Source organism: Siniperca chuatsi, linkage group LG2 (genome assembly GCF_020085105.1).
Source record: "Siniperca chuatsi isolate FFG_IHB_CAS linkage group LG2, ASM2008510v1, whole genome shotgun sequence".
In the NCBI taxonomy this organism is placed as follows: Eukaryota; Metazoa; Chordata; class Actinopteri; order Centrarchiformes; family Sinipercidae; genus Siniperca; species Siniperca chuatsi.
Window position 1 is genome coordinate 2,741,441 of NC_058043.1, and position 24,383 is coordinate 2,765,823.

Sequence of the window (24,383 nt, forward strand, 5' to 3'; positions counted from 1 at the left end):
CTTGAAGTGAGGTGCTTTTATTCAGCAGTGCTGTGAGTAGAAAATATAAAGGTAGACGGGGAGGAGGAGAGGTCCAAACTGTTTTGCCATGAAGGTTAGAGGAGTCAGACTATCCATTAAGACAGATGGACTCAATGTTGTAGATGGTGAGATGTTGAATAATTTACAGGGGCAGTGAAAAGGAACACCCACATTAACATTAGAGACAGGACTGTTGTCTGCTTCTTGTCTCTCTAACTTCAGTTAAACATGATGGACTTGTCTGTGCTCTCTGCTGTTATTGATCTCATTTGGAGTTCACATTAGAGAAGAAGATGGAGGACCAGCTGAATATGAGCATCAGTCCCCGCTGATCTCTGCATCCCAACTTCAAAAGTCTACAAGACTACACACACTCAGTATTACATACATACTATATAACTTCTAAAAATCCTAAACTGTTTTTCATGTTCCATTTTATATTTAAACTTTATTATGAGGCCTCACAGGAGTCCGACGCCCCTAATTTAAAGATCAGTGAGATGGAGACGCCTACTGTGAGCGAGGCTAAATCATATCCATCCAATCCATGAAATCCTTGTTATTTTTTACAGAGAATGTCCGTATCCTGGAAATCCTGGAAATTAGAGTCTTAAGCATTCTCTTTACGCAGTTGGACATGATACAGTATATTAGTGTCTAAATGTGAATCTAAGCCAGTATTGTTTGCACGAACAGATGCACATTTACACACAGTCTCACACACACATATGGACAATAGAGCCTATCAGACACAGCGGAGCTTGGAGTATTTATGTGGATAATAAACCATTATTTGTATTTGCTTGGATTTGTCTCCTGGACAATTGTTGGAAAGAAACAATTCGCTGGTTTGTGCCTTTGATAAACAGTAAACATCTGTTAGGAGTTACAGGGTAGAAAGAAAGGGAAAGGGTATGTCATTATACAGTGTCTCGGAGTTATAATCATCTCTCTGCCCCAGTCTTCTGATTTTCCACTGTGCATCTCTCTGTCTCTAACATCCAGTGTTTCTCTGTTTCCTTTTTTTTCTTTGACTGTTTGTTGAGATACTTCATATCTCAGCTGTGTCACAGTGATCGGCCCCTGGACGGCACATAACACGCAGGTCAAAACAAGGTGACATACAGTATTTGCAGCTGACTGGTCCAGAGGGAGACTGCATTATTTGTGGGTGGATGACATTTTTACTGCAGCCTTGTTCTTTTGTTGTCTCCCCATTCCTCTCTTGCTCGCTCATGCTTGTGCCTCCGAATCCTTTCTTATGCTTTTGTCTCTTTCTCTCTCTTTGTCTGCCTATACATTAGTTTATTTTTATCTCTCTCTCTCCCTCTTTTCTCTCTTTTTCTGTAACAAGGTGACATTTTTAAGTGAACCATCGCTTCAACGCCAACAGCTTAATTAGGAACAACACAACACTCTGATGACCTCCTGCCCACCACACACACACACACACACACACACACACACACACACACACACACACACACACACACACACACACACACACACACTTTGAGCCAAGTAGCATCAGAGAAGAGCCTGAGGTGTTCTGTATGCACTGACCTGTTAACAGCCATCCATTGTCACAGCTAACTAGGCGAACAGGAACAAGGTGTGCTCAACACTGTGTTTGTGTTGCACACGCTTCATACTACCTGGTCTCCATCTGATGTCTCTATTATCATAGCAACACTGTTCTAACATATGAGCTTGACATCGAAATAGGGCAGACACAGTTCAGCTCTGTTCATTATTGCACGAATAAAAGTAAATAAAATCCAAGACATAAGCAAGACAAAACAATTACAACAAATGCCATCAGTCCAGAAGAAGCCCTAAGATAAAAGTGAGTTTTAAGGAGAGATTTAAACGCAGAGACGGACTTTGCCTGCCTGAGATCCTCGGTTCATGTGACCGCGAACTGTGTTAAGTGTCCGAACTGGCAGACACAGACTTTTGACAACTAGGCAGAAGCCGAGCACGATGCTCTCCAGGATTATGTGATAGTGTTTGTTTCCACTGCAGCCTATTTTTTTTTTTTGTGCTACAGTATGTCGTTGTCCCATTTCTGCCACACTCGGCATCATCATCCAGGGGCTTCAGTTAAGAAGTGGCTGTGAAAAAGTGAGACAGCTAACAGATAGCTGTGGTGTGTATTAGCCTTGATACAGGTGATAAAAGTCCGGCCACGGTTGCAATGTGTTCTCCAACTGTAGTCTAAAAAACACATTTGACCAGATTCTAAGTCAGCAGGGCTCAATTTCACATGCACCACTTATTTATTTATTTATTTATTCTACTTTAGTCTGATTTACTCTCTCATAATAATAACACAGCAATAAACAAGTAACCAACAAGTAACCATCACTGTTAGACCAGTGTGGATGAAAATAAAAAGTGAAGGTGAGAAAGTGTTAAAGAACACACAAAAAAGAGATGCAGTTCTTCTGACTTGAATAAATTGGGCTAAACTCGTATAAACCAAAGTTGGAGAGTGGGGGGATTTTTACCACTGTGGTGACCCCCGACTTTACCTCTCTAGCGCCATCATTTGGTCAAAATTTCTAATACTTTTGTTTATGATTACATACTTAAATACAAAACTAATGACATTCCCATCAGCCTAAGCTGAACTTTGTGTTTAGTGCTAATGCTAGCAGATGTTAACAGAAACTAAGATGATGAACATGATAAACATTATAGCTGCAAAACATCAGCATGGCAGTATTGTCATTGTGAGCATGTTAGCATTGTGCCATTAGCATTTAGCTCCAAGCACCACTGTGCCGCAGTACAGCCTCAGAGAGCCGCTAGCATGGCTGTAGTCTCTTAATCCTGTTTATAAACCGATCAGCTCCTCTGCAAAGGCATTCAGCTGCATCTAATCTGCAAAGTAACCAGTGAGCCGCTGCAAAACAAGATGTAGTGCAGTAAAAGGTACAATATTTCTCTCAAATCTAGTGAAGTAGAAGTGTAAAGTAAGCACCTCAAAATCCTGCTTGAGTACTACTTGAGTAAATGTACTCAGTTATATTCGTGTTTGTTCTCTAACATCAGATGGCAGAAAGGTGCAGAATCCCAGAACAGAGTTTTGAAGATGCAGCAGTGGAGCAGAGCTGTGAGGCCAGTATGAGTATGGAGAGGACATTTTCCAAACTGTGTGTGTTTATGGTTTTTGGGCAGACAGGTAATTGAGCGAGCTCTCTGGAGGCAGGGCCGGCACCTCTGAACCACTCCTGTCAAATGCATGGCTAACCACACTTACTCTATTTCTCCTTAGCGCTACTGTTCTCATTTCTTCCTGTCTTTATAGGTCTCTCTCCGACTCTCTCTCTCTCCGACGCCCTCTTTGTCTCGTCCAAAAATACATTCACACTTAAATAACAGAGGAAGGTGCTCCCCTGTGCTTTATTATGCGATGTTTGACCCTAAAAGGTCTTTTGACAGACGCAGCAGAATACATCTCTGTCGACAGGAGAAGCAGTTGAATGTTGCCTAAAAGACAGCAGGGTTATTATGCATGATGGCACAGGGGGGCTTTCTTTAACTGCTGGAGGCTGCTCTTTCAGAGCACAGATAGGACATACATCTTCACAGACACACACGCACACACACACACACACACACACACACACACACACACACACACACACACAGACAGACAGACGGACAGACGTGCTGGCACCTAAGCTAATACTGTACGTACATTTTCTGCATCGGCATGCAGGCTGACTGATAACTGAAGGAACACATGAATAAGATACTAACACACACACACAAAAACATGCACAGTAGTGTACACAAATTTTCATACATGAGCAAACAACCAAGCACAAATAGACACACACACACACACACATACGTCCAATCCTAAAATAAATTCCCTCCTCTCTGCCTCTGCTCTTCTTCTCCCCACTGAAACATGTAGTAGAATATGAATGAAATCCCTCCAGTGTCGCGGTTTCCCTCAGTAGACGGCTGCAGCACCAGCTACACTTTGTTAATTCAACTTTTCTTTTCTGCACTCACATTTTCCATAAAATATTTCCCCAGTCACTTGAGATACAAAGATGTTGTGACACAAAATACCTAATAACTTCCACATTCGTGGAGGAATATTGTGTTTAGCATTCATAGTGTGTAAAGATAAAGTAGGAGGACCCAGAGCAAATAGTTTCATTTCAAATAGTGACATCCAGCACTGCAAAAGGTAATGCTTACTTTTACACTTAAAAGCTACACAGGGTGTCAGTGGGGTCCTCACACCAGGGGCCACACATGCTGCAGAGCCACTGATTGGCTTGTCAGGGACCTGTGGTGAAAACAGTGCCTTACATCTGTTGTATTGCAACATTAAAGGGAAAATAAACTAATTTGAAAATAGCATGGCTGAGCGAGTTGGTGAGCACTAGCATCTCTGTGAAACTTAGACTACAGTATGTGTATTGTTTATACAAACATATATGTGACCAACAATTTCTTCATGATAAATTAAGAAATAATGCACCTAAGAGGGCAGGGCACCTAATGCCATGCCATACTCACACACACACAATAAATCAAGATGAAAGTGATGAGTTTTACTTTTACACAACAGTTTGTTTGGAATAAATAGGTACAAGAAATATAAAAAGTCCTAGTCCCCGGTTTCAAAGAACATACATTTAGAAATTAAACAACAGAAAAGACTTTATATCTACTCTGTCTGCAATGTCAGTGTTTTTATTAAGCGTTCCAGTCATATTAAAACAAATGAAGCAATCTGGCTTGTATGCTAGCAGCTTCCATTATAACCTTCACAGTACCTTACATGAATTATTGAACAGTGTACCTCTGAGACACCCTGCATGTTTTGTAGCAGTGCTGTACAGGTCAGGTCGTCTTCACTCTACATGCATTTAGCTTGTTCTGTCTGTCTGTGTTACAGGTTGGGAAATAGTGGAGGGTACTTTACATTAAATTTAATATTTGCAATATAAGCTTTACTAACCTTTTTAGCCACTCTAGCGACACGGCTCTTTGGAGGACAAGGTCAATAGGTCGTTCGATCGGTTAGTCCGCCACTTTCATCCAGACTGACATATCTTTACAAATATAGGATGGATTGCCATGAAATTTTGTACAGACATCCATGTCCCCAGAGGGTGATTCCTAATGATTTGGTGTCCTTTAGCACCCCGGCCTGTGGCAAAAAGCCTGTAAAGTTACTAAGTTTAGCTGTAGAAATAGCGGCTGAGAATCCATCCATCCACCCATTTTCTGCCGGTCCGTGTTTTGCTAACATCAGGAGAAAAGGCAGAAAGGATTGATTGGTCACACTGTTACTAATATACAATAAATTATGGGTGTTTAAGACATACAATGTATTTATGAATAAGGTATTTCCCAGAATATGCACCAACATCATATTACTCCTTTGAGGCCAACGGGCAACACTGATTAGAATTTCGTGATCGTACAGCAGCAAGAGGTTTCGGTGCTAGAAAGCACAGAATGCAAATATAATGTTAACATGCCATTTTGTGTAAATTAAAATGGTTTTAATTATCTGTCTTAACTGTTTTTTCTGTCTCTGTCTCTCCAGGGAGTTTTCCCAGCCAGCTACATTCACTTGAAGAAATCCATCGTCACCAACCGAGGGTATGTTTACCAACCTCCGAGACTATACCAAGCACAGCTTCAGCTCCGTCTACACTACCTCTGGGACCACAGTGTTCCCAATTTAGATTAATTCAACACCTACAGTTACTCCAACATCATACTTCAGTCTGCACCTTTGCTTTTCGGGGGCCCAAAGCAATGTTGCACATAACGGCAGCAAAGCGATTACACCAACTTTACCTTATTCTCTTGTCACGTATCCAAACATTCGTTTCTCCTCTATCTTTCTCTTTCCACCTTTGTCTTTTTTAAATTATACACAGGATATGTCTATTTTTTAAATAACAATAGGGCATGTATGTCAGCATCTTTATTCATTGCAGCACTGATCTAATTGTCTAAGACAATACAAGCTTAAGTTCCTCTCGTCTTATCTGGGATGATGCCACAGTTGAGTATACTTTATTTTCCACAGTGCTGAGAGGCTTTTTCTTCTTCTTGCTAAAGCGATTTAAGGGGTAATTTGATGAAATCTCGTTTTCTGTTGGGATCAGTTGTTTTGAGACCCATTCTCTCTAAATAAGGTATGAAGCTCCTCGTTTCTGATTCCCTTCCAAGTTCAAGAGTACATATTTTAATACATTTGCATAATGATTGGGAAAGCTTTTTTTTTAAACTTCAGATTAATCAGAGTTACAGTGTGTGTCTCGATTTGCATAAGAGTTTTATAATTAAAGGCAGGGAGAGTAAATTAATTGGAATTAGTGAATCCTTTACTGTTTCAAGTAGACCTCCAGGGCAGAGCAGGAGATAGAGAAAGAGATAGTTTTGAGTGGAGAGAGTTGGAGTGTATTTTACTGAATCTAGGCGGCTGGTGCATGATGACAAATATAGTTATGGACTATTGACCAAGTGGGTCTGAAAGTAGCATAAACTGTATATGTGTGATGTGTGTGTGTGTGAGAGAGAGAGAGAGAGAGAGAGAGAGAGAGAGCATGAGCATGCTTCACTGCTCTTGTTTCAGCTTTGGTTCCCAACTCTAACTGTAAAAAAACAAGGCTGCACAGCACAGCAGTCGTCAGAGTATCAGAGCGGAAATCGAGCTGAATCAAAGGTGACAAACAAATAAAGGATCCACATTCATTTAAAGGCTTTAGTCTAAATTCTGTGAACTTTAACTTGAAAATCTTGGGAGACAAGTGACCACATAGCTCAAAGTCATCAAGACTAACAAACTACCAACAAATATGGGATTCTGCGCACTGTCCAAATCTTGCTACTATACTATGTTATTGATAAATGAAATGCTCATTAAAGGTCAATAAATGTTTCTGCTTATGAGATTCGGAGTGTCAGATCCCCAGTACCGGCGTCTACACTGCATTTTATATTGTTTGGCACTAACTCTTGCAGACTGGAATCCAATCCTTTGGATTTCTTCATGGCACACTAACTGTAACTGTATAGCACTAAAGGAGAAGAGGGAAGGTCTTCATCCAGAGCAAACAGAGGTGAAGCTTTCAGAGTATTTATTGACATCAGGTAGTGGAAGGAGTGAAACACAAACTGAGAAATCACTGCCGACTAAAAAAAGTCCTCTATGTGAAAAATGAACTAATACGGGTCATTAGAAATGTGTCACTGGGTTCTTCCTCACCATCGCAACAAGTATGACATTGTGTTCAGACTCTACTGAAACCTTTCGGTGTAATGATTATTGAATTATTTGAGTTTATTATAGTTAAAACTGATTATTTGTTCAACAGAAAACAAATTCAGTATAACTCCATCGGCATCCCATCTTTAAAACGCCACATCAGAGTTAAGTCTGCCTTCTGCCTTCGCAGCTCTCCAAGTTGTAGCGTTCATCTCTTTCGTAGGCCTAACTGTGTCAGACAAAACAATGGACAGACGTTGGAGCGATATTCCAGGCAGCTGAGGTTCTTCCCAAATCAGTAGAAGCATTAGCCAATGAGCACAAACCTTCTCTTCTTCTATGGCAAATATGTCGCTCTGAACATGTGTGTGAACATAGCGATCATCATGAATTTTGAATAAAAGAGCTCCTTCTCAATCTACACAACATTTCCAGTCATAATATACTGCACGTGGACATTATTTAAAGTATGTTTGACAGAAACATTTACATCTTTTCTTTTAGCATATTGTTCCTTAAATATTGAGAAACACTTGCAGTCACTCTGGCTTGAGATAGAAGCTGCCAGTCATCTTCAGGGTCTCATTTGTTTAAGTCGACACACTGAGATACGGATATTTATATTTATGTGTTTTAATGATTTAAAATTGTTCTTGTTGAGTCGGCCCAGCCGGCACCGCTGAGTGAATGTGCAGCAGCCTCCAGTTTCAACACTGCGTCAAGTTGTCCGGATGCTGTGAAGAACGCTTTGCCAGCTGTCTGCTTCTCTGCAGGATGAATCCAATCTCAGAGCTGACATTTATAAATATCAGAAAGCAGCGCCCCCGCACTTCAGGATCACACCCGGAGAGACAAATAAACCTGTAAACACACACGCTGCATTCCTGCAGGCAGTAAGACTCAGACAAGATGGAGTTACGTTTTAAACAAACACATGCATATGAAAGACACTTTCAAAAGCACACACATGCAGGTATGAAAAAAGGAAATCGAAACTACACACTTCAAACATCACAGGCACAAACTTCTTCCTGTAAGTCCAGTGTCAGCGTTAGAAGCTTCAGTGAGCTCCATCACCTGGGATTAGTTTTACTTTGCTGTTTCAGTCGGACTCCTGGGACCATATTTTCATGCAGGTGCATATCACGAGGCGTGGTTATCCACTGGCAAAGTGAAAAGGAATCTTTCTTGTGGTATTTTTAATAGCAGGAAGTAGTGCGATGTTCTTGAAGTGCATTGAAAAGTCTTTGGCAGCAGGTTTGGGTGGATGTTTAGATGTAAAAAGTGTTTCGACAGTGATTTCAACACCAAGGTTTATGTCCCCCTTATAAACACAGTCAACTGTTGTTTCCTTTGTGAAGATTATCTTTCCCTACCATTAAGCAAATGTTATAGTTTCCTAAATTTGAAAAAGGTGCTACTGGTGTGTCCTCATCATACTGATGGGGACACCAGATCGGCAAAATGCTCAATAGGTCAGTTAGAAAAAACAAACTATTTTGTTGTTTAAGTACAGTATGAGGATTTGTTAAAGATACTGTTGTCAGTTATGTTTTAGAATCACTGGAATCAATTCTGTTACTGTGACACTGTTACTATACTGCAATTTATTGACTAATATCAGATATTGATCACCGCCAAAATCTCATCAGGCTTTTGCTCCAGCACCAACAGTATCTGTTGCCCGAATACTACAGGCATTTGTTCAGATTTTTAAAAAAATATCTTGCTGACATGAAGACTTGTTAACGTGTGAAAGCAGAACCTCCTTCAGTTTAAAACAAATACTATACCAAGTGTACAGATTACAACTTTAGAAGTACCGTGTGTATACGTGTGTGTACATGTGTACTTGTTTACACAGTGCAGTGTCGTGACAGTCGACTCCCATCAAGATCACTCAAATGGCCGCTGTCCTGCATTTGACCCTTAGGTTAATGTCAGCATATAGAGTTTGATGACACTCATCTCTGACACCATGTTTATGTGTTTCAGAGAGAGAGAGAGAGAGAGAGAGAGAGAGAGAGAGCATGTATGAAAAAGAGGGCAAAAGGTATAACAGAAACATGCATCTTATCTACAGATATGTATGCATTTATAGTTTTTAATATTCCCCACAGACTTTTAGTGTTGTCATGCTGCTTACTGCTACGGGACAGGATAGTAGTACTTTTCCATATTTTGTACAGACTTTGTACACATCATTATTTATATTATATTCGATATTTCTCACTGACTTCTGGTTTTAAGCCACCTCAGTACCAAGGTGGCTGCGTCTTATCACAGATTATCTGAGGACGTGTTTTTTTATTTATGCTATGGAAATATTGCCTTAATAATTTCACGTAGCATTTTTCCCTAAACGTATACCTAAAGCTCTTCATACACACAAAAACGCATTTATATCTATGTGCATTCATGCAGTGTCGTAAATACTGTGTTGCAGCCATAAGTGAGCGTATCATGGCTTATCTACACTTACTTGGACAAAAATACACAGAGTGCTTACAGTCTACAGATGTCACAGCTTGACACATTGTAACTGAGATAACCTGGCGCTTTGGCATAATTTTCATAAAGACTGGAAAATCTGTGTCTTGGTCACAGTGTAAGATCAAATCGGCAGTTCTCTCTTACCTAAGTTGTGTCTTTAATTTAACTTTATTATAGTCACCTTTTGTAAATATCCAGTTTAAGTTAGTTACTTATCCATACATTCAGGGCCACATTGCTGATAAGTCAATGAACGAATCACTGCTTGGTTTTCACCATCAAGTAGCGAGCGTTTGGGTTCATGTGGGGTCAACTGTGAAAGAACAAGTTGTGACTTATTTTGGGATTGTGATTGATTAAGCCCAGGGCAGGAGACCAGCCAGCCCGCACTGAAGTTATAGCCAAGGTATGCAAATAAGAGTTGTCTTTGTTCTGACATCAGCGGCAGTGTCTCTCTTTGATGCTTTCTTTTCTGTCGCGAGAGCAAACGTATGAGCTCTTTTTGTGTTGGGAAGCGTGTTGGCATGCTGAGACCTCTAACGAGCGCAGTCCAACCGCAGATACTCACTGATCAGAGGTTTAGTTTCAGTTCTGTCAATTTGCTTTAAAGTGATGTTCAAATGAAAGTTTGATGCATGAATCATCTCGTCAGTAGTTTAGGGACTGGTCGGCAGAAAAAAAAAAAAAAAAAAGAAGAACTTGAAGAACATTCAAGGCATAAAAGCTGGACAAATGCATTAAAAAACTCCAAACAAATTGCTTCAATAACCTTGGTCATTGAGATAATCGTCTGAGAACCATTCCACCATATTGGTCTTAAATGTCAAGTCTTTGGATTCAGTATTTCAAGAAATATGTCATACTGGTAAAAGCATGGGAAGGTCTGTCTGTTATGTAAATAATAAAAGCTCATCAAATCACATGGCAGGACTTGTGGTGAAACAAAGTCAGTTAAAGTAACCAAGAGACAGAATAATAAATGGCTTTAAAGTTTTAAGCAGCTGTGGGCTTTAATTATTTTCTGAACCAAGTAAAGACACAACGATGTCCCCAAACACTTTTCTTCTTGAAAAGAGAGACAGAGAGAGTGTGTTTGTAATTTTCTATGCAAATATTTTATTCTCAGAGGGGCACACAGAAGAAGAGACTGTTGGGGTGGAGGAGATAGAAATATGAGGATGGAGCAGACGTGGCTTTATGGAGGACAGAAGTGTCAGCTTCAGAGAGAGATGAGGCAGGAAGTGGCTTGGTATATGCTTGGAGTAAATATGGACGCACATTTGCACACAAAACGAAGAAAGACTAAATGAGGGAGAGGTCAGGCAAGGTGAAAGAGGATGAAGAATGAAAGCTGGAGAGATAAGAGTGCAGAGGGACGAGAAGGAGGAAACAAGGGAGGGGAGAGATGGTGAAATGAGAGAAGAAGGGGAAAGTGCAGGAGGAAAGGGGAGAAAGAACTGAGGAGGAAAAAAGACTGAAAAGAGTAGATGTAAGGAGAGGAGAGGAGAGAAAGCCAAAAGAGAAAATTGGAAAGAGAGGAGAAAGGGAAAGGGAACAATTGCAATGCAGGAGAGGAGTGAAGGAGAAAAAGCTGGGCTATGAAAGAAGTGGAGAGATGGAAGAGCACTGAGTAGAAACTGAGAGGAACCGTGGAAATGTGCCAGAACAAAGAGAAAACTTGAGAAGGAACAGAAGGAGGGAGGGAAGAGGGAGGGAGAGATTAGATTGAGTGAAAAGTAGAACAGAGGAGAAGAGGAGGAGAAGCATCTGAGATACAAGTGTAACTAATGTGGGTGAAATCACCAGGCGGCCCGCCAGCTACGACTCCGCTGGGAGATCAGCTAATCTAGCACACTGCTTTTATTAATTAATCAGTTATGAGACAGAGAGAGGGAGAGAGAGAGAGAGAGAGAGAGAGAAAGGACAGAATACGTGAGAGGTAGAGTAAAAACCAAGAGTCAGGGAGGGAAGAGAAGAAAGGGAAGAGAGGGAGAATAAAGAAGTGTGTGTGAGACAGAGAGAGAGGTACTCTGATATTCCTGACTCCAGGGCTGAGACAGTGACTCAGCTTTTAATTTTAGTGAACAACTCCCCTATGTTCAAAATTATGTATAAGGGAGGGAGGAAAGGAAGGAGAGAGCTAGGGCACAATGGTTTTTCAAGTCAGTGAGGTGAACTGAGGTCCTTTTCTTCAGGTGGTGCAGGAGTTTGCTAGTTTACTCAGTTTGGAAACATTAGGAGGGTTTGCACGTAACAGTGCAAACTCACTGTGGAAGAGGTCTTGTAAGGTTATTTATTTTTATAGGTGCTGTGTTTGTATGAACATTATTATTTCAACACTTTTCTGTCTCTAATATTCTAGATATTCAACACAGCATGAGATAAAAGCAACATACTCTATGCTCTGTTAAAGGTTGGAAGTATAGTCTGAATATGACACTGGTGGAGAGAAGTATTTAGACCCTTTACTTAAGTAAAAGTATGAAAAATATTCATACATGTAAATTTACTAAAGTTACAATTAAAAGTCCTCCATACAACATTTTATTTCAGTAAAAGTAGAGAATTATTGTTAGCAAAATATATGTAAAGTATCAAAAGTGATGCAGAATGGCCCCATTCAGAGTGTTATGATATGTAATCATTGGATGATTATTATTATTATTACAGATGTGTTAGCATGTAAGCGGCATTTTTACTGTTTTAGTTGGTTGAGGTGGAGTTCATTTTAACAACTTTATATACCGTTGGGCAGTTTGGTCTATAACAAACCATCATAATTTAGAGGCTGATCTTATATTTACAAGTACAATCTTGATCTGCAAAGTAACTATAGCTGTCACATAAATGTAGTTTAGTAAAGTGCAATATTTGCCTCTGAAATGTAGTAGAAGAAGTAGAAGTATAAAGTTGCAAAAAATGGAAATACTCATACCTCAAAATTGTACTTGAATACAGTACTTCAGTAAATGTACTCAGCTTCCCACCACTGGGATATGTGATATAATGTAACCTGATTCAGTAGCCCAGATTTCCAATTTTGTTTAGTTATTCAAAAGGTCTGGTGTTACTCTCATGTGTGGCTGTTGACCTGGTGGTAGAGTTTTTTGGTGACACTACCAGTCTGTGTCAGAGTCAAAGAGATCAGATCTGCAACATAGTTCTGGTCAACAGTTAAGTCAGAGCTACATTTGCGTGAGTAGCGTCGTGATAAAACAAGACTAAACTGAGACAAATAGAGAATGACCTTTGGCGAGTTGAAGTAAAAGCTCGCCATTTCCAAAATAATTTTTCAGAGCTGGCTGTCAGAAAAAACCACGACATCCTTTGGCCGCTGAGAGATGGTTTGGACCTGGCTGGATTTCCACTGAAGTAAAAGACTTTAATTGCATGACAAAGCATTACATCTATGACATCTGGATATACAGCTGGGCTTTCGAGAAGTGAACCCTGTGCGGGACCTTGAACTGTATGAGTCCAAGTCAACGCACCTATTTTCCTCACATTGTAAAATGTCATTAGCCAATATTATACCACATGAACTGAACTAATTCAATATTTAAAAAACTTTATTGTCCATCACATAATGATAGAAAACTGTATTAGGTTAGGGGCTCACAAACAACAAAAAACATACACCCATGAAAGACTCACATAAAATTGCATTAAAACACAAACAGTTAAGAGTAATAAATAAATAAGAGCAGGTGTGCAAAGCTGCATTTTTTGTTTAAAATGGATATTGCAGTGGGAATCAAAGAGTTTCAATGGTAGCTAATGGACTGCATAGAGGACACGTTGACTTGTCAAACACAGGTGTAACGAATATCATTCATAATACCTGCATTTCTCTCAGGTGTGCTAATGGAGGCCCCGGTACTGTGCATGCTGTTTCACTTGCATTATTAGTTACACCTGCGTGTCAAAATGTCTGCCATGAGAAATGCCTGTTAAGTGACTAACTTAGCTAGCTAAAATTATAGCAAGCCTGCCCAGTCTTCCGCTAACATGCAAGGTCAAGCAGGCAGTCTTGTATAATTATTTGTCTTGAGGTTAATTAAACACAAACCACCCTTTGTTTCTTTGGTAAGTGTTATAACAGTGATAAGGGGTGATCTTACATCGGAAAACAACGGACTTTGTGAAGCATTTAAATGCATATTTACAGCTTCTGGTCTCCGAAATAGGTGTAAATGAAGTTCCGTGTTGTTGGAGTTAATGAGTGTGTACAAATGTCTCACTTACATCCAGTCCAACATGATGGTTTTCTGAGTGTGAACATTTGTGTTCATTAATTACACATCACATAATTATGACATTTTTTGCAAAACAATGGCTGGACTGCCTCTGTGCCTCTGCTGCTGCTGATCACTTCACTGGATTCTCTTTGCTCAACAAGCACATTGTGGTTAGCTGTAGACAGACCGTTCTGCTTCTGTGGTGCATTAGACTGTTACGCATGCCTACACAATTCACTTTAATTCACCATTGTTGAGGCCTAACTGTGTGTAATGCAACACAATAGGCCGAGGTCTTTGGCGACAAACAAGGTCAACAGTTTATTGGGTTTCTCTCGCTCTCTTTTTCTGTTCCCTACTTACTGTTAAATGTAGTTGTGCGGTGGACACGTTTCTCTTTGTGTCCTTAAATGTGCTTTACTTCTGGACATCTGACTGTGTAAATATAAGAAGAATTAAACTCAGTGGCCGTGAGTAAAGCATGTGTGTGTTTTGTCCCTGCACAGGCCACACGAGACTGTGGTGCCTCTCGAAGACCCCATTGTTACTGAGGTGACGTCAACACTACAGGAATGGGCCTTACTGTGGAAGCAGCTCTATGTGGTAAGCAGCACAGAATATTTCATGTCACTGCAGTTTTTTTTTTATTTCGTTCACTGCACTTTGCCACGTCATGCACTCAGGCAAGGGAGCCAAACAGCTTGAGTAAAGGCACTTGAGCTGCTTTATGTCCTGCCATAATCTCAAAAAGCATAACCAGCCATGCTAAACATAGGTCATTAATTATGCTTATGAATGCTTTAATTAGCAAATCTGTCAACATACTTGCCTTCACAAGTCTGGTGTTATTCCAAACTTTAACATAAAAAATGGAGTTATGGGAAACCTCATTCTTCGTGCAAGTATACTGAAGGCTCCCCATAATCTAATCAGAGGTGTAATTGTAAAGTTTTTACCATGTGTTGTTCAGTAGTAAAAATACAGACTGTGTTCAGTGGAAATGGGGGGAATGCTGAAAATGTGTATCCATGCAAGCTGCTTTTTGCACCTGGTTGCTAAAAGGCAGTCATCGTTTCCTTCCACTTTGACAGCACTGCTGTGGTAATCTGACAGTGTTCTTCGTTACTTCATGAGCCTTTCCATCAGTTCCTGTATCTACTGGCTGGCTGTTTTAAAAAAAAACAAACTTGGTGTACATTTAGAGAAAGAGACAGTGACTGCATTGAATATTTTGCACAAATGGAAGCACTGATTCTTTTGCTTTCAGTCTTCCCTCAGATATGTAAAGTGTCTCACATTTGCTTGAAGCATTCATTTCTTATGTTCATGCTGAGAAACCCGCAGCATTATGTCCTTATTCTACACACAGAATGATCCCATTAAGTTTGTTCGAGTTTTTACTTTGTACTTAAGAATTATTTTGTCCTCCTCCTAGCTGTGTGTGTACTTGTGTGTGTACTTGTGTGTGTTTTGCAGTTTAATCCAGAGTCAAAGGGGATTTTCAGGCAGGGTGGTAAAGAGCTGAAGATGTGCCACAGGTTGTGTCTTTCTCTCTTTGTGTCTAGGTTTTGTTTTCAGGGTTTTTGCACCTTGTTCTCTTTACCGTCCTTTTCCCTTTTTCTTGTTTTGCTGAGTTGAGCCTGTCGATCGTCAAAAAGAAAAAGTTGAGAAAGTTTAGTTTCCTCAACACCTGACCATTGGAGTTGGATTTATTTACATTCACAATATACTATAATACACTTACTGCAATTTTAAATTTCATTTTGCCTGGCTAATAGCTGATACATCGTTTTTATACACACGTTATGCATTTATGAAACAAAGAACAACCAACTGAACACCGCTCGCCTCACCCTCCCCTTCCAAGCGTGTAGGAGAAACTACGGTGGCCGCAAGATTCTGGTTTGGTTTGTCCATTCTGGGCTACTGTAGAAACATGGCCGAACTCCGTGGACCCGCTCCCTCTGTCGATATAAACGGCTTATTCTAAGGTAACGAAAACAAAATGATTATACACTAATGAAAACCTACTTATAAATATGATCACCATATTATGCAAATAGAGCCCCCTAAATATTACACACTGAACCTTTAACTTTTTAAGTTGGAACAATGAATACTCACCCAATGACGAACTAACAATTAGTCTTTTATAGTCTTTTATAAATAAACTTCACTGTGCTGTGTCTTGAGTTTTGTTTGCCCTGGATCATAAGTATAAAAAACTATTGTTTTTTTTTTCATGATTTCTCTCAAGAAGAGATCAAATCTACGTCTTAGGACCTCAAGCTGAAAATGTTTGATTATAGCAATAGCATGCGAGTGATTGTACTATAGGTATGACAGAAATGCACCTGGATGCACTGACAGCACAGTAAAGAACTTTACTGAAAGCCGTTACTCTGACCAGCCTGCCATTCAGATCGGTGGTGTTACTGTCAATTTCTCTCCTCCAGACCTCCTCTGTCCATCTGTAATTTCTTCTTTAGTTCTCTGTGGTGTTTGTTTTTATTCATTTGTATGCCATCTGTCTGTCTACTTGCCTCCTTATCTTAAATCTCTTCAGGTATTTCTGTCCCAATATAAGGTTTTATTGGATATCCTTCTTTATATAAATGTATAGAGGGATAAATATTACGTTATTTAAACCTGCTTGAAATCTAAATCTGTCTTCTGTCTCTGTTCTGACGGTTCTTTGCATCACTCATCTTCCTCCTGTCCTGCCAGTCTCTGTTTTCTGTTGTTGCTCTCTGTGTTTTTATGCAGTTAACAGACCTTTGTCTTAGCTCTCTGCCAGAGATGAAGAGTGATGGATGCTGACAATACAGTTATAAACATATGAAACAAATGTAATGCATGGGTGCTTTGTGGAGCCAGATAAATAACACGGAAACAACACCTCCAAGTGATCTTCTGGTTTGTTTGAAGGGACAACGTAAGTTAAAAATGCAAAGGTTTGTCGGTATCAGAGGAGGATGTTTTCATGTGATAACCACGCTTAAAAAGTCTATCATAATTATTTAACTGTTAACTGATGCAAATGCCAGAGAATATGACTTACTGGAAAAGAGTGCAGTCTATCATCCATAGGGCCAAATAAACTTGCAAATCTGCCACCTAAAGTCACAAATAGAATTTTCTGAACTGATGGGTGAGCATGTTGTATTGCGATTGTACCTGGTGAATCTAAAGAAGCCAAATACAAATAAAAGATAAAAACTGCATTTTGCATCATGTACCATTCATGGATGTTATGCACATAACATCTTTGTGTGGAAAAGTGTTGAAAGAGGAAATAAAGGAAGGAAATAAATAAAAATTAGATTGTGCACATTGTTTTCTTAACAGACCACTCCCTCACTTAGCTGACTGCATACTGTATATTAGACTATTCAGTAATATTAGCTTAACAGACCAGTCCGTTTCTCCACCAACACTTTCTCTGTTAGTTGCTGTTGTGGGGAATACGAAACCCAGCCTTTCCCTGAACTGTTCACGTCGCTTAGCACTTTTATTATTATAGTTAAACCTTTCTCAGATCTGCCAAAAAAGCCGTGTTGCAGCAAAATAAAGACATGCTGCTTTCTAAGCACCTTCTTAGCATTTTCATATTGATTTCATGTGGAAAGAATAAAAGAATAAAAAACTACTTATTACCACACTCTCTGACAGTGACTTACACAAATGCATGTATGGATGCACACAGTCCGGGTGTCTGTGAATAATATCTCCTGTTCTTTCTCACTCTCTCTCTCTCTCTCTCTCTCTCTCTCTCTCTCTCTCACACACACACACACACACACACACACACACACACACAGTAGGATTAACATGTAACAATGCTCACACATGGCCATCTACAGTGTGTCCATCGCGCAGTTACACATGGATGAACCCAGAGTGTACAGCTACACAGTGACATGCTGAATTCTCAGGAAATGGATGTTCGGTGGCGCTGAAGCCTGCAGAGGTGACAAATGCAGCCGAGCAGAAAGGACACACACACACACACACACACACACACACACACACACACACACACACACACACACACACACACACACACACACACACACACACACACAGGTGGGCACAGTATATATGTACAATACATTTGTGTCCTTTGCTGTGTTGATGCATGCTATTGATGTGGTTGTACTGTAAATTTGTCTTTCAGTGTCCTTCTGTTGTGTGCATGGCCTTTGCACACTGCCATAGGGAATTTAGACATTGCTGGATGTGAGAGTGTGTAGGTGAGAGAGAGAGAGAGAGAGATAACCCTGAGAGAGTGTGTAACATGTAGAATAAAAAAGAATTTGAAAAAGAAAGACTGTTAGGAAGAGAGAATGCCTGAAAGCAATTGAGAAAGAGGTCACCAAGAGAGAGCAGTGTAGAAAGAGTGAGAGGGAGAGTATGTGAGAGGGAAGAAGAGATAACTGGGAGAAAGAAACTGAAATCATAGCCAAAGAGAAACTATTGGACATCTCCTACAAGAACTCAAAACAAACTTAAGTGCTATTTAGCACAGAATAGACAATACAGCGGCAGATTATGTGGGCACGGAGGGCGACCAGAAACTGAGACTTAAATCAGACTGAGAGACCACAACCTGACCATTGAGACTGGAGGACACAGACTGTGTCACTTCTGCCAGCAAGACGAGGTAGAGACAGAGCAACACTTCCACTGCAGCCTGTATAAAGACCGAAGAACCAAAATCTTTATGATAAAATAACCTAAATACCAAGAATTCAACACACTCTCACACCAAAACAAAACTCAGTATTTACTTAGGGAAAAACTGACATCCATATAGAAACACGAAAATCAGAATCAGAATCAGAATCAGAAATACTTTATTGATCCCCGTAGGGAAACTCTTTGTTCCAGTAGCTCTTCTTTACGTCAGTGCACACAGGAGAAAACGATAATTTAAACTATAAACAGGTCAGAAATAAATTAAGTAACATGTTGGTATAAGTATAAGATAAACTAAGTGTCGAGTACCAAGTGGGTTTACTGGTAGATGGTGAAGTACAGTATAAATACAATGTCACTAATTATGTAATAAATAATAGTAAAAGCGGAGGTGCATGTACTGTCGAGAGTAATTGAGGTATATCCGTAACAGTAATAAGAAAAACTAACAAGGGAAAACTAATATTGCACTTGAGTAGTAAACAGAATATTGCACAATTATTATTAAGATGTAATGCTCAATGTCCAGTTTAGTGACCTAGGGTCAAACAGACTAATCCTTAGAGGGAGGAGTTAAATAGTTTGATGGCCACAGGCAGGAATGACTTCCTGTGGCGCTCTGTGGTGCTCTTTGGTGGGATGAGTCTTCCACTGAAGGTGCTCCTTTGTTTAGCCAGCACGTCATGGAGCGGGTGGGAGACACTGTCCAAGATGGCGTGTAGTTTGGCCAGCATCCTCCTCTCTGACACCACCGCCAGAGAGTCCAGCTCCACCCCCACAATGTTACTGGCCTTACGGATCAGTTTGTTCAGTCTGTTTGCGTCCGCTACCTTTATGTCAGAGCACGTCACAGAGAGAAAACCAGCAGAACTTCTCCAAAATCTCAATCCTGTTTTTATTCTTATTTTATCTCTAGCATGACTGTAGACTCTCAGTCTTGTTTAATAATACTATGCAGGATAGTAGTTGTATAGTGTATTTATTTTCTGACATTTTTATCATTATATAAATCTTATATTTATCAGCGTCAACTTTTTATAACCTTCTTGGCAATATTCTTCTTAATTATAGTCATGCCAATAAGGCAACATTTGAAAAACTGAGGAGAAGAATGAGAAAGAGACTAAAGGAGAGAGAAAGTGTAGAGATAGCTAAAGGGAGAGTGTGTAAAAGAAAGGAGGAGAAAGAGAAAGGTGGAGTGTGCAAGAATAAGACTGGCCAATGGGAAAGGATTCAGCAAGAAAAAAAGAGAAACACATCACCAAACTATCTGTGTTCTGCCTATCTTTTCTCTCTTTCTTTTTCTCCAAATCTTTGTCCTTCCATCTCTCGCTCTCTCTCTGTTTTCCACTCTATCTCACTGTTTTTTGTTTCGCATTCTCTAATTTTCTCCCTCTCTGTTGTCCCTTACTTGCTGATGTCAAAGTAGATAAGATTGCATGTGTATTTCTGTGTGTGTGTGTGTGTGTGTGTGTGTGTGTGTGTGTATGTGTGTAGGCGGGATAGCTGTGTGCACAGGGGAGAGGGAGTGGTGACAACCGAACAATGATGGAGGGATGTGAAGACAGGGATAAACGCAGAGGGAGACATTTCTTTGCTGTGAAATGTGCAGACAACGTTGTGTGTGTGTGTGTGTGTGTGTGTGTGTGTGTGTGTGTGTGTGTGTGTGTGTGTGTGTGTGTGTGTGAGAAGCCTAGATAAGAGAAAGAAAAATAGATGGGAATGACAGGAAAGACATCCAGTAGGAGGAGGCCTCGTCCAGCTCTTTTAGCTTTACAATGCGGTGACATTTTCTGTAGCTCTGCAGAAGAAATGACACACATGTACACACAGCCAAGTGAATGCAAACAGACACACACTAGAGTTCCTGGCTGAAATACACAGTGTGTACTCATGATAGGGAGATGAAGAATCTCAAGCTGAAGTCCATCATTCAGTTTGTGAAGTTTCAGCGACCCTGGGTGTAAAATTGTTTGACATTTTCATACAAAATATGAATGTTACCCTTGCTTTTATCATCGTTAAAGCTGAGCAGAGATAGCTACAGCGGACTTACAAAAAGAAACAACAGCAGCAAAAATACAAAGGTGTCACAATCACACCCACAAGTGCACTGCAAGAACGAAAAAGAGAGACAAAAAACCCCTCATATCATCGCTTTCACAGATAACCTACCAGTTATTAAACCAACTCAAAGCTGCAGCACATTCGCAGATTCAGTTCATCATTAATAAAGCTGAATGTGAAGTGAACAAAAGATGCTGAAGGTTAAAGCTCTTAAAAAAGAGAATTAAGACATTAAATCACAGTTACAGGTCACCGAAAATCTGTCTCCAAACCTTTTAGAGCTGAGCTAAACACGCACACACATGCACACATGATACAAATCATTGTTACGTTGTCCTCACTCTGTTGCACAGATACACATGCATACATGAAGACATACCCACATGTAGTTAAGCTCACATGCAGACGCCTTGAAGACATAAAGACATGTAATGAAACAGTGATTTTACACTGGAAGTGATGTACATGTGGGGCCCGATCGCATTGTGCTTTTTAAGAACTGAAAGTTGCTTTTGTGATGTTTACAAAAAACTTGTGCATCGTGAGAACTCAACCAGGGCAGCTTCTTACAATAAAGTTAGCCAAACAAGTAAGCGTGATCCTATAATCTCACTTAAATCACTACAGCAGGGGGGATGGGGAAAGACAGAGACGCAGACATACTGAGACATAAAGACAGTGACAGAGGAGACCTGAGCTGAGTTAGAAAGGCAGATATAAATACTGTAAAACGAGAGTAAGGGTGAAAGACTAACACTGAACCGAATTTCCTCTTAGAATCGTTGAACAATGCTTAAATTAAATTGGATACAGAGAGACGGGGAGAGCAAATTAAAGTTTAATTCTGGTGGCTGTAAAAATCAAGAGGAGGAAATGGCTGACACAAAAAAGAAATGGAACCCCTCAGTACTGAAAAGTTTCCAAACATGAGCGAAAATCAATCAAAAGAAAATAGTTGTAGACACTTTGCTATGCTCTTTGCAATGTGGCATAAAAAATAATAATAATAATAACACCTCGCCTTAAACCCACACTCAAATACTGATGATTGAAAGAAATGAAAGATGCTCTTGGCTGATTGTTGTGGTTTAATGGGGATTCTTCCTTTGAATGCTTCAGTCCAGACTGTAATGTCTGGAGATAATTGGTGTGTGGTGGTCGGCAGAGTTGTTTAAGGATAAAGCTTTGTAGTGTGTCATGTAACGGAAGACAGATGATCGTAGAAACTTCAAAATGTCTCTGTCCTTACGTTGGTTTCTGTCTGGTTTGTGTGTGCATGTCTCAGACGACTGAAACTGGAAATAAGTTCTGTGAATATTTAACTTTTGCTTTAAAAATTCGGTTCTTTATAGTGAGGGCTTTTAGGTAGGGATGTAACATGCCTCATTTGCAATCATAATGGAGGTCTGCTGCTCAGCCAGCATTAGCAACCCTGTCTCCCAGAAATTACATTTATATACTACTAATAGACCTTTTTCACAGCACAAACATTTTGACTTGCAGGAAAAGCACAGGTGGAATTAATAACAATGCCTGAGTTCCAGTAAGCTACTGCAGTGAGCCAGCACGCACAATACCAGGACCTTCGTAAGTGGAATGCAACCATCATTAATATTATTAAATACACCTGTGCTTTCCCTACTATGACATGACAAAATGTCTGCGTGAAAAGGTCTATTTGCAACAGCAAATACACTCCCTGGCCACTTCATTAGTTACACCTATACAATTTAATGCAAGTCAATACAACAAATCGGCCACAAACTTCTACAGAAGATTATAATGTTCAGTTTTTGTTGACACTGTCAGAGAGGTGTTAATTCAGCTGCACGTTTATTACTGTGGTCGTAGTTACTGTAGTGGTCGTGTTGTACTGGACTGCTACTACTGGGTTTTTCTTAATATGGACATTTTGAATAAAAAAATGCTGTTGCATCTCGAGAATACTAAGATATTAACAGTTCTAATCGATGTAATCCACAGTTGTTATCCGAGGCAACTCTCAGAGGAAAAGGACTGTGATGGACTTGAAATCTGATGGATTTATGACAAAACTCTAATCCAACATTTCTTATGAACACAGATTCTGTCAGTGTTACCGTATATTTGCAGTATACGGCAGTGTGCTATCTGATCTGTCTTCTCCCCTCCAGGCCGCTGTTGTCGTTTGCTGTATAGTTTGACTGACAGCTCTGTGTAGTAACACTAACAGCGCAGTGTTAAAACGCCACCTCTGGTTTTGGCCTTTGACACACTTCTCTCTGTGTCTGTCTCTCTCATGAAATGGGGCGAGAGATGACTGCTGACAGGTGTATGCAGCAGTGTCACCACTGCAGCCTTCCTGTCCTAAAAGCAGATTTGTCTCTGTGTTTAAGGCACAGAAAACCATTGGTTGGAAACACATGTGGTGCATAAGTGCGTTGGCCCACAACCTCCCATCATCAACCTAATTATAGAGTTGATGTTGAAGCAGACAGCCAATCCTTCATGTCAGTTATCATGAAGCAGACGGCAGCTGGTATGTTGTCAAAGTGACAGGAGAAAAAAAGGGGGAATGGGTGTTAGTGTAAACGGTCTTGTCTAGCATCGTGCGTGCGTTGTGTTTCGATGACGAGGCCCAGACCAGGATATCTTTTGAGGTAATCTCAGTTTATTCTGACGAAAGAGGCAGTTAAAATTAAATGAGGATTAAAATAGCGTACTAAACAATACATCTAAGCTAGTAAGTGAACTTATAAACTTAATTTAACAGAAAGGCTAAAACACGGACATTTCTACAACCACAAAGTCGCTTACCTGTCCTATGGAGTACAATAGCAAAAGGGGAGAGGTAAAGGCGGGAGACACCATCTATGGGGTTGCCTGGTAGATTTATAGGTAACTAGGATTTTGCTAACAAACTGTGATGGTACCAAGCTATTACTTACAGTAGCATTACAATTCTTGCAAACCTACTAGGACTGTTGGAGGAGCGTATTACATTAACTGCATGACTCCAAAATCAATCTATAATGGAGATAGTTTAAAGGAATAATCTAGAAGTGTATACTGTTACAATTAGAATCAATACATCATCATTTTGTTTAAGGAGATCGTGGGTTCGTGGGATCGATTCCCGGACCAGACCAACATCACACGATCTCTCTGGGTGGAGTCTGCATGTCCTCCCCGTGTTATCCAAAGACATGCATGTGTAGGTTAATTGATAACTCTAAATTGCCCGTATTGAATGAATGTGAGAGTGAATGGTTGTCTGTCCTTGTCTGTGTCTGTGTTAGCCCTGCGACGAGTTGGCCACTGTGGTGTACCCTGCCTAAGGCCCAAAGTCACTTAGGCTCCAGTCACCCGCGACCCCTAACGGGACCAAGCGGTAGAAAATGGATGGATGGACATCATCATTTGTTTAGGTTTATTGCATGTGTTTTGCGATGGTGTTGTTACTTTGTGGTGTGTCCACCTGCTTTGCGGAGTCTTACTTCAGCTTGTCATCTCATACTTGCTCAGATTTTGAAGAAACTGTTCTGTACATAGTGTATCTCAGCCCAAACTGGCAGCTTCCTCAAAATGAGGAGAGAAAGTATATTGATTGTTTGAGGTCGTAAAGCCTT

General features: G+C 40.2%; 1 protein-coding gene across 16 annotated transcripts in view; it reads left to right on the forward strand.

Moving 5' to 3' along the window:
* The window catches only part of LOC122869858 (dedicator of cytokinesis protein 3-like), a 189,469-nt gene that overhangs the window by 90,543 nt on the left and 74,543 nt on the right, over nt 1-24,383 (forward strand). For all 16 annotated transcript variants that reach the window (XM_044183299.1, XM_044183326.1, XM_044183316.1 and 13 more), the window contains 2 exons: nt 5,606-5,661; nt 14,517-14,613. In XM_044183299.1, coding sequence (XP_044039234.1) covers nt 5,606-5,661; nt 14,517-14,613 — 153 coding nt within the window. The remainder of the gene's footprint in view (nt 1-5,605; nt 5,662-14,516; nt 14,614-24,383) is intronic.